Raw genomic sequence first — 15,433 nt, forward strand, 5'->3', positions numbered from 1 at the left:
AAAAAAATCCTTGTTATTGAACCATACAATTTGGCTAAAATGGGTTTCATTCTAGGCTCAACACTTGATTTTTTTTATCAATTTGTGGACAAGGCAGCTAGTTTATGTACTGCAATATTTTCATATTTCCAAAAGTGGTTTTTAATGGCTCACTGCACTCCAATGGAGCAAATGAATAACACAATTTTAATGTAAGAAGGGGAGATACCATTTGCTCACCATAGAGGAGTTACATTTTCATTTGGAGAAGTGGAAGCTTTACTATTAGCAATATAAGAAAAAAAGGTGGTACTGAGGACATGATTGAGGTTGTTTGGCAACCTGTACATTGTGCAAAAAATAAAAATGAAAGGATATTTTATACTGACTCATGTTGTGTAATTGAAAACTCAATGCAGTAAAAGGCGCAAAAATAAATAAATAAATCACAGACTATATCTGTATGTGGCGGAATATTGCCAAAAATGAGCTAAAAAAATAATCAAACACAAACTGACTGATTGTTCGGGTCTCTTAATTAGCACAAGAAACCATCTGAGCACACGTGTTGCATGCTTTAATTTTTAGTCCCATTCGTCTCTACACACCACTGTTGTTATGGTAATCTGACTTCGATTCCTCCGGCCAGGAGATGCTGGTGTTGCTGAGGAAAAGGGGGCCGTCCACAGAGGGAGTGTTTCGGAAGCCGTGCAATAACAAGAACATGAGGGTCGTCAGGGATCGGCTCGACGGCGGCCTGGAAGTGGACATGAAGGCGCAGCCTGTCGCTCTGTTGGTCGGGCTGCTCAAAGTATGTCCCTCTTCTGATATCACGGCATTAACGTGTACTTTAACCAACATTTTGCTGCACTGCACTACTTTCCTTACTTACTTGATGTGCCGCCTTTGGCAGAGAAGTATGTTAGAATAATACAGGACATGTACGAGGGCAGCAGAACAGCGGTGAGGTGTGCCATAGGTGTGACAGACGAATTTAAGGTGGAAGTGGTACTGCATCAGGGATCAGCCCTGAGCCCCTTCCTGTTTGCAGTGGTGATGGATAGGCTGACAGATGATGTTAGACTGGAATCCCGTGGACCGTGATGTTTGCAGATGACATTGTGATCTGCACTGAAAGCAGGGAGCCAAAGTAAAACAGAATATATGTGCATGAATGAGAGGGGTGGTGGGGGGAGAGTGAGGCTACAGGGAGACGGCGGACTTTAAATTCTTGGGGTCAACCGTCCAGAGCAATGGTGAGTGTGGTCAGGAAGTGAAGAAACGGTCCAAGCAGGTTGGAATGGGTGGAGGAAGGTGTCAGGTGTGTTATGTGACAGAAGCGTATCTGCTAGGTTTCTAAAACAGTGGTGACACCAGCCATGATGTACGGATTACAGACAGTGGCACGGAAGAGACAACAGGAAGCAGAGCTGGAGATGGCAGAAATGAAGATGTTGAGGTTCGCTCTCGGAGTGACCAGGTTGGATAAAATTAGAAATGAGCTCATCAGAGGGACAGCCGAGGTTTGATGTTTTGGAGACAAAGTTAGAGAGAGCAGACTTCGATAGTTTGGACACGTCCAGAGGAGAAATAGTGAGTATATTGGTAGAAGGATGATGAGGATGGAGCTGCCAGGCAAGAGAGCTAGAGGAAGACCAAAGAGAAGGTTGATGGATGTCGTGAGGGAGGACATGAGGGCAGTTGGTGTTCGAGAGGAGAATGCAGGTGATAGGCTTACATGGAAAAGGGTGCCACGCAGTGGCGACCCCTAAAAGAAACAAGCCGAAAGGAAAAGAAGAAGAAGTCACAATGCATCATTTCCTGTACTCTGCAATTGCAAATTATACTTGAAAAATGCATGCATAATTTTGCAAGCACTTAAATTTTCCCTTCTTACCTTTCAAGGGGCTTCACCATGTAATTTCCTTTCCGCACAATTTCCTTTTAATTTTCCATAATAATACGTTGCTGTCTCAGGTCTAAATTCGGGTTCTCTTTACTGTTATTAGAGTTTTCTGAAAGACCTTCCTGGGAGCCTGCTGGTGTGTGAACTTTACAAAGAGTGGATGACTGCTCTGCAGAGGGAAGAGAGCCAGCAGAGAGAGCAAGAGCTCAGAAGGTGGGCTAATGACTCTCAGTGGCATCATTACATACTGTGACTAAATAAGAATTGGGAAATTCATCCTCCTCTCTTCAGAGTGGTAAACAAGCTCCCCGGTCCCAACAAACTCCTCCTGCAGTACCTCGCCTGCGTCCTCTATCACATCCTTGAGAATGCTGACCACAACAAGATGGACGCCTACAACCTAGCGGTGTGCATCGGCCCGACCTTGCTGCAAATGGAGGTCACGCAGCTTGAAGAGCAGAAGGAGACGATGAAAAAGGTAGCTCGATGCATCTTGTGCTCTCGAGCTGCATGGTGCAAAAAAAAACAAAAAAACTTGCCATGTTGATATTTAGTTCTTTATTTTTGTATGCTGCAGGTCACAGAGCTCACTCAATTCCTGATTGAACACTGTGAGATCCTTGGAGAGAATATCCCACACCTCCTGGATACAGATGAAGGTGCCTAACAAAACACATATTAGAGGGGAGTTAGTGTTAAAATTGCTGGCAAGATTTGAATGTGGCCTCACTTTCATGGGCCGGTATACCCCCAACGCATTTAAAATGGGACGTCTGGACTGGTGTGAGCATCACCATAGCCGACTTCAACCCTGCCCAATCAAAGCCGCTTCTTTCATTCCCTTTAAAGCGGCGCAAATAGTCTTACATGGCGATATCTTTATATGCGGACTATAGAGGACTAAGCGATCCATGCATGACTGGAGCATTGAACATTAGCGGGTACCCTTATTAAATACAGAATAAGCTGGTGAAAAACCGCTGGCGACTTAAATATCTCCGCGGACCTCATTGATCTAGATGCTCTCCAACGATCGTTCGTTTACCCCCTCCAACCACACAAAGCTGCATGTTGCCCAGTATGTGGGATGATTTAAACAAATATTATATAATAATATAATAATGTGTTCAATTAATTGATTTCTATAATGATTCTGAGGGTTCAATGCACGCTGTTCATATATTTATGAATGAAATATGACACATTTCCAGAGTTTGTATCTTTCTGCCAGCACCTCGATCAACTTCACCAAAATCGCATTAGACAAGCGGTCTACATTGCGTCAAAAGTTTGACGTGGTCTGAGCAGGTGTCGGTTTAACGAGTCGATTTTGACAAAGTAAGGAGTAGAAAGTGCAGATATGTTTTCAAATGGGAATTAAAAGCGAAATTGTCATCAGAGAAATACATGCTCAAGTAAAGTAGAGATACCTGAAACTTTTACACACATGCACACTTATTAATGGAGCTTTTTTTTTTTTTTTTTGCAGACTCCGTGTCCTCCCAGCATCACGACTCGGCGTACGACAGTACCGATCCGGACGGAGATGGGGACGCCGGGGGAAGCGGATCGTCTCCCTCCCTCAGCCTCAGCGTCACCATTTCGACATGTTCGTCCGACGCGATCTTCAATTCCAAGCCTGCCTTCAACCGTCGCTGCTCCGAGCCCATCATCCTGCCCTCGGTCGACGCGTTGAACCTCTGCGGCCATTCCAGGAGCCACGACGACTGCTCCGTTGAGAACTTCGCAGAGCAGCCTTTGAAAAAGCAGATCTCTGAAGATTCCTTCTGGCAAACGGGACAAAGAGGAAACCAGCGGCCTGGTTTGTCTTTTTCAAAACTGAGCAGCTGCTCTAACATAGACCGGCTTAGCTACACCGGGAATCAAGTCACGGGCTGCTCTAGCTCTTCCCTCGAGAGCGCGGCCTCCAACCAATCCGAGAGCTCCGTGTTCACCAGCTCGCCGGCAGGCTCGCCACCATGCTCCAGGAGAACAAGCCACAACATCGTGGATCCGCCGAGGCCTGAGGAGGACTCACCGGTGTTGATTTCAAGTGAGACCAAGCGTTCAAATTCGTTGAGAGCTGCCTGTAAGGTCCTGATGCGCACCAGGAGCTTAGGAGCCTTCAGCAGGAATAGCCTGAAGAAGGAGCACCAGAATGACAACGCCTTCCCTTGTGGAACGCTCCAGGAGGACTCTCAGAGAGAAGCGCTCTCTCCGACCGAGCCCAAGCAGCGGCCCCTGTCAGCCATCGAAGTGTTCAGGCTGGTCGACAGTAGGCTGCCCTGCAGGCCGCCTCCGTACGAGCAGGCGGTGCACAACGCGCCTCTTGTGCCGCGTTACGGTTCCATGACTGTATATGACGCCGTTGCTCTGGAAAGAAGATCCCGCCCGTCTTCTGGGAATTATTCCTTCCCGCCGAGCTACTTCGACAACCGCCGCACTGACGGTTGCAAGCGAGAAGCACAAGATGAAAGTGCAGAGGGCAACCTGATCTCCCGCCAGAGGGCCGTGTCCGAGTCCGTGTCCGCAGCGGGTCATCGGGAGGCCGTATCACGGAGATGCAGCCAGTCTGCGTTTGAGGAATTTCCATATGCTAAAGAGTCCTATGTTTGACTGAACATCAGACGGCTGCACATACAGTAAATGACTAATTATACTCAACCCATGTCTTCGAGGCACACAACCCATAGCTTTCGGGCCAGTTTTCACTCTGTGTGTTCTACTTTTGGCTGGAATTTGATTTTCCCCCGATAATTGTGCCTCAGCAGGACATTGTGCCCCCAATTGCTCCCCCACGGTTCAGTCATTTTGGACTATGACATAACGCTGGCAGCCTCATGACAAAGGGACTGTGTTTCCAGGCTGCAGCAATTGGAAATGAGCTTTTCTTTCTCTCTCCCTGCAGTCAAACTCTGCTGGAGAAATGCGTGTTCATATAATGCAATTGGTTTATTGTTCTCTGAATTCCGTGTGCTACATGTATACCACATATGTATAAATGTTTACACATACAGTAGATGCCATTCCTGAGTAGTCGTATTACTACTTCCCGAGTAGTACTATTATTGAGTACAAATGTACAGTATTGATACATATTTAGTCCATCAAAATGAAGCTATTAAAGTATGTTTGTCTGTTTGTTTTGATTGTAATATTTAATGCAGTAATGTGCAAAAGTCTTTGGCCACCACAACCTGTGTTGTTTTAATGACGGGCATTTTGATATAAAAAAAATGGGAACAGTTTTTTTAGTGTGCATTTTTAACTAGTAAATAATACTGATTGTCATGTACAGTCCAGCTTCTTACAAGCTATTGAAGTATAATAATGTGTATGGAAAATAAAAGTGTACTAAAGGGGTGGGGGGTTTGTCACACTAAATGCTTTTCACTTGAGCCTTTTTTCAGTTTTTTTGTATCATCTGCTTGTATCCAATTGAAGAGACAAATATGGTAATTTTTGCAAAGCTACACAACACTATAATAATGGCCTTAAACTTTTGCACTTTACTATATTTAAATACAGTCGTGACTTAAGTATGTGTTTTCCTTGCTTGTTGTAATGGCCTTCTTGTTCCACTACATTAAATGATATTGTTGACAATAATAGTTCTTTATTTGTAAACTGAAAAAAGAACAGTAGCAATACGGATTACAGCAACTGGGAGTGGAATAAATGGTGGACAGTTATATGATTGAAAAACTACTGTCAAGATCAACTTCTATTTGCTCCAGTTGTTATGCAACAAAGTGAGTCATTGAGAGAACACTGTGTTCTGACACATACGCTCCAAAAAAAAGAAAAAAAAAAAAAAAGGAAACCAGAAACAGTCACATGGACGGATTTGGTTTTTCTCTGAATTATTGTTCCTCTTAAATCTTCTTCCTTTCGTGTTTGATATGAGCGAGTTGGTTTAATTCAAGACAAGAAAATGATTGTCAAGTGATCATTGCTGACATCTGTAATATTTAATTTCACTTTTAGTGAACTTTTTAATTAGTCACTTTCATACATACAAATCGACAATAGTGAAGAAGCCGTGGACTTAAAGAAGCATATTCAACTAATATGTACTGTATATTGTGCTGTAACCGCGACCCTAGTAAAGATAGGCAGTTAAGCGAACGGATTGATGGATATTGTCCTGTACATGCCAACACTAAGCTAGCATTTCTGGGTTGTAACTTCATATATTGAAGTAAATATTGTTAAGCTCTTTTAGCAGCAACACAGCACAATAGGTGTCCTGGCTGGTCCAACAACAAAATAAACCACAAAAGTGATCCTGGTCCATCATGGCAATGTTGACAAATGCAGTTCTCCTCATTACAATCTAGTTTGAAGTGCGTTATTTTAAAAGAGGACATAATTGTGCATTCATCCATACATTGTCTATATCAGTCATTGTCATTATGGTCGTAAGTGCGCTAAAGCGTATCATAGCTGACTCTGGGCATCCTGGACAGGTCACCAGACATGCGCGGGGCACATACCGTCGAGACATACCGTGCTCCCGCCAGCTGCTTGCTTCTACCTGCCGAAGCAAAGGCCAGAGGGTTGGTTGGTGGGGAAATAAATAAAATCATTTTCACTAATGAAGGCAGCACTACTAGTGTGCAGTATGTGGTGTATGGACACTTCACCAAACATATTGTAAATACAGGACTCTGGCTGTTGCTTAAAAGTGGATCTAGATCTTATCCCAGCCTAGTTAGTCATATAATGGGTAGAGAAACCCAGTGTGGAGGAGGTTAACATGTTAATTAGCCACACTGTTATGTAACAGAAATAAACACCCATAAGGACATAAAAGATAGTCAATTCAGGCAGCAGTTTCATACACTGCTCTGTGTGTACTGTGTGTAGTGCATGCAGACATCACCAAACACAATTCATTATAATTTCATTTATTTGCTGCCTGGTCACTTTGACTCAAGTCACTTAGTGCCTTAGCCTGTAAAGGCTTAAATATATCATTAGAATTTCATGTCGTGACTGTATATTACTGCCTGCCTCTTGTTCATCGATTCGTGGCACAGTGTGAAAGGAAAAAGGTGCAATTTGAAAGTGAAAGGCAAGTCATGGTCATGGCTCAGCTACTCAAGTGGCTGTACGCTAATAACGTTATAAGATATTAAGGGCCAAACGCCTGGATTATGGCAGATTGTGATAGTTAGCCATCTATCATCAATAAGCCACTGGGTGACTTTAGGTGCATTGTTCAGGGTCTATGAGAGTTCATCTGTACCAGTACATACATTCATTGATAGTAATCAATTTGTGTAATCTCTTTAAATAGAATACCAAGAAAATGAATCATGCAAAAGCAACATGATTAATTAGTTAGAGTTGTCAAAGTGGCCAAACAGCTCACTGAACGGCATCGTCAAAGAGTTGATTAACCACAGTGAACTGTGACTTTAAACTAAATTATAAGGCCATTTCTGAAGGGCCGGCTGTACTCAACCAAGAACAACTGGACACGCCACCCCATACACGGCTGGGTCAATGGCGAGTTCGGCTTTCATCATAAATTGGCTGCGATCGGGAAGAGTGTTACCCAGAAGCAACTTGCGAGACCTGAAACCTGATTTGTGGAAAACAGCCAAATGGCCATAAAGACAAAAGAGGCATTTTAACTATTGGAGACAGTACTTTATCTGCTAAACTGTGTGTATGAGGCACATTGACAAAAAACAAATAGCACCTCACCGCTACCGCGTCGGCAATCAAGTATGTGCTGGTAATCAGAAGCTAACGCAATGAGCTAATGCAAATCTGTGCATCCAGCAAAACTCAATGCAGTTTGGTGTACCTACAGGTTTTGACATGACATAACAGAGGCGTGACACCCATGAGGGATGTGGGTGTTTTTGCATGATAGTGTTTTCAACAGTGTCATCTGGTAGCCGGACTCCAGCTGTTGCTTTAAAGTGGCTCCGGATCTTCACCCAGCCCAACTGCTCATGTCATATGGGGAAAATGGTGTTGTAGAGGCGGTGGTTATTTTGTATCAAGAAATAGGCAAGGAAAGATTTACTGGGTTGCACAATTTCACACCTGATGGGAGGGCAGGCATCCAGAGGCCCGACTATTTGTATACAAGCAAGTAAAAAGTCAATTTACCAAAATATGTCCCCTTTTAATACATTTAGTAGGGTCTTGAATGCATGAAAATATTATCTTGTACTTTTTAAAAATAAACAACTTCGATTGTTTCGATTCTTTTTGTGAATCGGATGCCTGGAGTATAACACAAAGGGGATGCGGTGAGTAGGAAAAAAAATGAATGTGTGGACCTGTGCCCTGTCTATTGCATAACCTCAATGGCTGACTAATGAGAGGAGGCCAAAGCAGACAAGTGAGCATTTAGCCCTCAATGCCGCTTAACAATAAGTGACTGCTCAAGCATAATCCATGTGACAGAAGTGAATGCACTCAACTGAGCACAAATGCATGATTTCTTTGAAAGATGATCAAAACACATGAAGTAGGCCCAAACAAGGTCACATTACCCACTGTGTGTGGTTATTTGTGTTGTGTGAATAGTGCAAATACATTGCTACCTTTGACGGAAACATTACGTAAAAACTGATTATTGGAACTGCTAGTTATGTAACAACAACACAGAGATGTGCGAATGTGTGCAGCAATTCTCAGCTCAATAATACAACTGTTACTGAACACTATTTTGGCTGAGTGATTGGTAAATAAATATAATATTCTGTAGACAGTCAATGTGAAATATTGCATTACAAAAGTATGCAATAAAAAAAAGCAAAAAAAGCATACGGGGAAAGAGGTTAGTTAAGAAGAGTGGGACACTGAGAGGACTGAGGCAAGGAGACAGAAATACAAGGAGATGCGACGTCAAGCGAAGGCCAAAAAAAGAGGCATACGATGACTTCTATGCCACGTTGGCCCAAATAGAGGGAGAGAAAGAAATACTGTATACAGGTTGCCCAGAGAGCTAGACAAAGCCAGTGACAGTCGCACCCAGAAAGGTACTGTGGTACTGCATCAGGAGGTCTAGAGTGCCAAAGAAGTATGATAGAATAGAACAGGATATGCATAAGCAAACTAAGCAGCTTCTTGGGGGCCTGTGACCACTAGCAGGCTCCCAATTTACAGTCAACAGTAGCCTGGAGTAGCATTTGATTTATCTTTTATTATTATTATTATTATTATTTGTAGAGTAGTATTGAACATAACAAAGTTAAATGTTTGGATTAAGGTTGTTCATTTAGATGGAACTAAAGCCGTTGCACATTTTTACATAGCTTCAAAAAGTAACTATTCATTTTTACTACTGATACTTCCTCAAGGGGAGATTCAACTTCCTCTCTGCTGTATACTTTTGTTGAAAACCGCACGTAGAATCAGATCACACGTATGTGGGCATAAAAAAAAACAACTCCAAAAACACGGGTTCAAGTCCTAACATTTGTAAATAATTGTATCAAAATATAACTAACTAATAAAGTGTAAGTTGGGGGTTAGCACGGCGATCAAATGTTAGCACATCCACCTCACTGTTCTGAGGTTGAGGGTTTGAATCTGGGCTGTGGCCTTCCTGTGTGGAGTTTGTCAACAATCTTTGTCAAATGTGGGCCTGTGACGCCATTTGAGATTCTTTCGCGATTAAGGGCTGCACAAATCAAGTTGACTTGAAACTTGACTATGTGGGGCCTGCAAATGGCTGGCAACCACTTTCGCCCCAAGTCAGTTGGAACAGCTATTTCCATCCATCCAGCCACTTCTCCTCACTAGGCTCGCGGGCTTGCTGGAGCCTATCCCAGCTGTCATCGGGCAGGAGGCGGGGTACACCCTGAACTGGTTGCCAGCCAATCGCAGGGCACAAACAAACAAACAACCATTCGCACTCACAGTCACACCTACGGGCAATTTAGAGTCTCCAATTTATGCATGTTTTTGGGATGTGGGAGGAAACCGGAGTGCCCGGAGAAAACCCACGCAGGCACGGGGAGAACATGCAAACCCCACACAGTCGGGGCCGGGGATTGAACCCGGGTCCTCAGAACTGTGAGGCTGACGCTTTAACCGTGCCGCCGGGTCAGCTATTTGTTGCCCGTTATTGTTGCTTTTGCACAAGATAGAAATTATTTTGCACATTCCTGTTGGTTATTTTTAAACGAAAAATAATAAACCAGATGACTTTTATATTAACTGCATAGTAGTACAATGTACTGGTTTATCTGTTACTTTCAGTAGGCCTAGATGATATTCTGCATCTCACTTAGTGCTTTCTAACTACATATTCTGTATGTCAAAGTTAAAATGAACACAACCTGTTTCCACTCCAAAAACCGGACATTACGACACTTGCATCACTTTCTGGTTACGGTTGCTGTGTTTTACTTCCTAGTTACGGTTGCTACGGTAGCTTGTTGCTGCTGCTGCTGCTGTTCTCGCGACCACACGCGGGCAAGCTTATAGTAGAAAACGTTATCGGCGGATTTACTTTATTATATATTTTTTAAAATTTAAATAATGTCTTTTATTTCTCACAGTCGGAAAGACACGAGCGGAACGTACACTTTCTCCAGCCGTCCCAGGCCCGTTGAGAACCGCTCCAAATACAGAGAACAGCCGACCGACAAGACTGACAAGTATGTTGTTTGTTCCAAAATGAAAACTTTTTTTTTTTGCTCACTTTTGCTACGGGTATTGGTAATGCTAAACTATGTAACAAGATACATTTTGTATTCAAGCATTACTTTTTAACTTTTGTTGTTGTTGTTGAAAAAAGACAACTATAACAAACACAATTATTCTAAACCATGAACTACTGATAGACGGCGTCAATTTTGTGTTATTACGCCCCCTAGAGAATATTTTTAACCAATTGGTCTGGGTTGTGACTTTTACTAAATAGTTCATACAGCATCTCTAAGCTATTCATACAGTCTGTTGCCAGTAGGTTGCCATTTATTCATTTCTGTCAATATTACAAAAAGTTTGACTCCAGTTGAATCTATTTAAACATTTCTCTCAATACATTTAAATGATTGCTACCTGTCTACCTTGGGTTAGGAAAAACTGTGAATTATTTCTTGTCTACAGGGCACACAGTACTTATGGAAACATCATGTATGATCGCCGTGTCATCAGGGGAAACACTTACGCCCAACGCTTTCTATCAACTGTAGGTACAGTGTATGAATGATTTACGGACTTGATTTATTATGATTGAATGTGTACTCGTTTGGAAATGTGCTACAGGAAGAACTTGCTGAAATACAAAGACAGCAAGAGATAAGGAGGAGAGCTGTGACTCGTAAAAAGAAGACCAAGGATCAGCGAAGATCTTCCACTCCGGAGGCCGTCCAAGGCAGAAAACACAACGTTGTCCAAACGGGTGAATTGTTTTGCTATCAATTTCGGCGAACGCTTGTCTGGCATTCTTCGCGCCATTATGAACGTCAATGTTTCTGTTTCATTTCAGAGCTTTATCTGGAGGAGCTGAGCTACAACATAGAGGTTTCACACATCGAGTGCCAGACTGATCCTCTCCTGGACAGACCAGCAACACCGCTTTTTATACCTGCCAAATCTGGCAAAGATGTTGCAACACAAATAGAGGAGGGGGAGGTAGGCGCCTTAGAATTCAAAACGTCTCTACACAGTCTTGTACAGTGGAACATAATCCATGCCGGGCTGCTTTTCAATGATGTCATGAAAATACGAATAATTAGTTCTAGGCACAAACCCCTTATTGGGCCATTACATGGCACGTTGGTGGAAAAGTCTTAATGTACAGTACAGAGTCCAGACAATTGCATACAGTGTACATTCAATATAGTTGATAAAAATATAAGTGCACGGTGACTTTCCGAACACCTTGTATTATATTAGTTTTATTTGTTGACATTTTCGTCAACATTGAAAGTTTTCAGTGATTGTCTTTTGCAGTTGTTTGACTTTGACAGAGAGGTGCAACCCTTGCTGGAGGTCTTGGTGGGGAAGACCATTGAGCAGTCTCTGCTGGAGGTGATGGAGGAGGAGGAGCTGGCCTGTCTGAGAGCCCAGCAGAGGGCCTTTCAGGAGCTTCGCAACGCCGAACTGGCTGAGGTGCAGCGGCTACAGGAGCGGGAGTGGCGCCGCAGGGAGGAAAAGGTACCCAGTTGACTATTTGTTGGTTTCCCCAAGGAAAATTAGTTTGGGAAGGATTTGGAAAATGTTGCCTTTGATTGGCAACAGATATGGCTCCTTCAAAATTTTACACCCAAAAAAACTATTGGTTGTGTAAGTATCCATCTATTTTTTACAACACTTGTTCTCATTAGAATCACGAGTAAAGTGGAGCCTGTCCCAGCTGACTTTGGGCAGGTTACACACTAGACTGGTCACCGGAAAAATCACAGGACACATAGACAACCATTCACACTAACATTCACACCTTTGGACAATTTAGACTTTTCAGTGAACCCAACACGCATTTTTTTGGGGATGTAGGACGAAGCGCAAGTATCTGGCAAAAACCTACACAAGCATGAGGAGAACATGCAGACTCCACACAGGAGGGCCAGAGCCCAATATTCGAACCCAGACCCCTTGCTAATCGTCCACTGTGCAGCCTGTTCCCAAATGTATCCCTTGAAATGTTATCTTTTTTTTCTTTTTAGAAAAATATGCTGCTAAAACTAGATGTCCACAAAAGGCCTGAGACCTCAGCGTAGCTCATAAGAGCTTAGCTCAGACAGTTTTAAAGGATGAATTCTCTGCAGGAGTTGAGGTTTTTATTTGGATTTTTGCAACTTTTTTGTTTTTGTTTTTTTTTACAAAGAAAAACTTTCCTCAACAAGGGGAGAGAATTAGAAGCAAAGAAAGAATATACAGTACACAGGACGTAAAGCGGACTCACAATCAAAGCAATAAGGGTGTTATTGTCTCCTCGAGTCGCTTGTTATTATTATTATTTTATTATTTATTTATTTATTATTTGTTATTATTTTAAAACATTGCCTGTGCAGTGAAATGTTATGAAATACAAACAAATCGACCAGTGTCTGTGTTCAGTCGCAGGGGTTCCATTGCATTTTCTTGTTCCACTTCTACGTCCAACAGAGTTGTTGAAATGTGGTCATTATGCCAGTGAGATTACGTAAGTGAACCCACGCAGCATGGAGTACTAGTGGGTAGCATGTCTCATAGTTTTGAGGTTCGGGGTTCAACGCTCCAGCCTTACTGCATGTTCTCTCCATACTTGCAAAGATTTTCTCCAAGTGCTTCTTCTCACATTCCCAAAACATGCAATTTAGAGTCATTGAAGACTCTAGATTGACAATAGTTGTGAATGTGAACGCTTGTTTGTCTACATGTAGCCTGTGATTGACTGGCAAGCTGGGATAGGCTCCATCCAGCTAATCCGCAATGAGGACAAACACTGTGGAAAATGAACGGCTGGTCCAAGTAAACCTTTCGCTTTCTCCAGGAGCGCCGTATTGCCCAGCAGAGAGAGGCACTGAGGATGGAAAAAGAGACTGTGGAGAAGATTGCAGCGCTGTCCTACACCCAGCAGTACCTGTCTGACCATGTACCAACAGTCTTTAAGTCCCTCAGGATCCACGGCTTCTTCTATGACCCCGTTGAGAAAGGTGGGAAACGCCATCAGTAATGCAGTTATACTTTAAGGAAGCTCCTTGAAGTGTTCTGCGCGCTTCTGATTTACAGATATTGAGACAAACTTCTTTCCATGGCTGATGGTTGAGGTGAACAACAAATTAGAAAAGAGAAATGCAGCAAGGCAGCTTTTAGACAGTAAGTATAAAAACGTCTCCAGAACAACCAGGCACGTCAATGAAATTACCAGTGGTCTTCTATTATTTAGACCTTGCTACCTTTAAAACAAGAATTTCACATAAGGTTACTCATGGTATTAAGCGTGTACATGATTTACGGCTGTTGGTTCCATGATTAAATTTCAACTGTCGGGAAGTAAGGATGAATGAAGTATTTGAGTCACCTCAGGTCCCTCTAAACGTTTCAGCGGTTACACTGCCCCCCAGTGGATATTTCTTTTAAACATCAGGGATGAGTTTTCAACTAATTGACTAATTCTTGTCTATTTCAGCACTCATCCATGATGTGGCCCAGAAAAAAATGCCACTCTATACACACTTGGAGTCACGGCCAAAGGAGGAGTAGAGGCTCGTATTCTTAAAAACAACAGACTAAACACTTGTACATGCATTTCTTTGTGTCACAGTTGCAAAGACTCTTTGTTCTCATCATTGACCTCATGTTTGCGATTAGGAGCAGTAAACAGACACTTTGTCTCAGGCATGCAGTGTTTGTTCGTATAGCCTCTTATCATTGCAGTTCCTTGCCTTGCACTTGCACTTGTAAAATCATGCTTGCGCACACACTAAATGTTATCTTGGCGTAAGTGCACTCATTTGGGCAACAATCTTTACTTTCACTTAGATTCATTAATTTAAGTTAATTTTTTTCACTCCATAAACGTTTCATGTTGACATTAACCTACCCTCCTTAATTGAGTTACATTTTAAGTTATTCTTGTAGTCTACCTAAAGCGGGGAACAATACTGATTTTCAAAATGTGCCATGATGGAAAATTTGGCATTGGCACGCCACACCACACACATCACCATTTCTCCAACACTAGTGAGGCTCTCCTACCCCAAGCCAGATGTCTGTACCAAGTACCAAGACTGACCTGTGTGAGGCAGCACGGTGCCACAGGGGATCCAGACTGTCGGAAAATACAAAGAAGAAGAAGCGTAGTACTACTAGTAGTAGTAGTAGTAGATGTATATGTAGATGTAGACGAAGACAAAGAAATATTAGAAGCTAGGCTAACAGTTAGCTTATGTGGGATATACATTATGGCTGAAAAAAAACTAACATCCGCATATACTGGAAGCGGTGTAGTCGAGAGAAAACAAAATGAAGAGAATAGCTTGTTGGGAATAAATTAATACCATTTTCAAGGAATGACTATTAGAGTTTAGGCTGTAAATGAAGACCAGTGTTTCTGTTTAGCCCAGCAGAGAACTCCTTGCTGGCCCTGACGATTTACCACTGTGTTATTGTTAATCCTATTTCGACACTTCTGATTTACAAGTTTTAGTGAGTAAAATTTCACTTTGTGTACAGTTTAACCCCCTCACCCCCCAAATGATATACACAGTCACAATGTATGAAAGTGCAGGCTATGATACATATTCTTATGTTTCACCTGCTGGCAAATAACTAATATGTCTTTCCTTTCTGTCAAAACGTAGGTCCAAGCTCGGCTATTATAGGAGTCTATTTTAATAGCGTCATCCTATTGGTTAGATCACTTCTATGACTCCTCCCCCTCTTCACGTCACGATGCGCCCCTGCCTATAAAACTTTGAAAAATTGGTTGAAATCGCAGATCCGTATTTTGTCACCAAAGAGACATTACTACTTAAGTCTGATTCATAATAGAATGACATTTTCATTAGGATCCATTCTAAAACTACAAAATCAATACAGTCACAGGAGAAACACCCTCATTAAGACATTAAGCTCGTG

At 42.5% G+C, this 15,433-nt stretch overlaps 2 protein-coding genes across 4 annotated transcripts in view; both read left to right on the top strand.

Annotated features, from left to right (window-relative positions):
* Positions 1 to 5,494, top strand: part of tagapb (T cell activation RhoGTPase activating protein b) — a 34,666-nt gene extending 29,172 nt beyond the window's left edge. For all 3 annotated transcript variants that reach the window (XM_061753956.1, XM_061753954.1, XM_061753955.1), the window contains 5 exons: positions 629 to 790; positions 1,989 to 2,098; positions 2,177 to 2,363; positions 2,463 to 2,544; positions 3,375 to 5,494. In XM_061753956.1, coding sequence (XP_061609940.1) covers positions 629 to 790; positions 1,989 to 2,098; positions 2,177 to 2,363; positions 2,463 to 2,544; positions 3,375 to 4,501 — 1,668 coding nt within the window. In that variant the 3' untranslated portion in view covers positions 4,502 to 5,494. The remainder of the gene's footprint in view (positions 1 to 628; positions 791 to 1,988; positions 2,099 to 2,176; positions 2,364 to 2,462; positions 2,545 to 3,374) is intronic.
* A 4,770-nt stretch (positions 5,495 to 10,264) lies between these two features.
* Positions 10,265 to 14,203, top strand: rsph3 (radial spoke head 3). Its single transcript, XM_061753489.1, has 8 exons — positions 10,265 to 10,518; positions 10,973 to 11,054; positions 11,132 to 11,267; positions 11,355 to 11,500; positions 11,822 to 12,025; positions 13,344 to 13,506; positions 13,583 to 13,669; positions 13,983 to 14,203. The coding sequence occupies exons 1-8, from the start codon at positions 10,400 to 10,402 to the stop codon at positions 14,054 to 14,056; spliced, it is 1,011 nt and encodes a 336-aa protein (XP_061609473.1). The 5' UTR covers positions 10,265 to 10,399; the 3' UTR covers positions 14,057 to 14,203.
* The last annotated feature ends 1,230 nt before the right edge of the window (positions 14,204 to 15,433 follow it).

This window comes from Phyllopteryx taeniolatus, chromosome 18 (assembly GCF_024500385.1).
Source record: "Phyllopteryx taeniolatus isolate TA_2022b chromosome 18, UOR_Ptae_1.2, whole genome shotgun sequence".
NCBI lineage: Eukaryota > Metazoa > Chordata > Actinopteri > Syngnathiformes > Syngnathidae > Phyllopteryx > Phyllopteryx taeniolatus.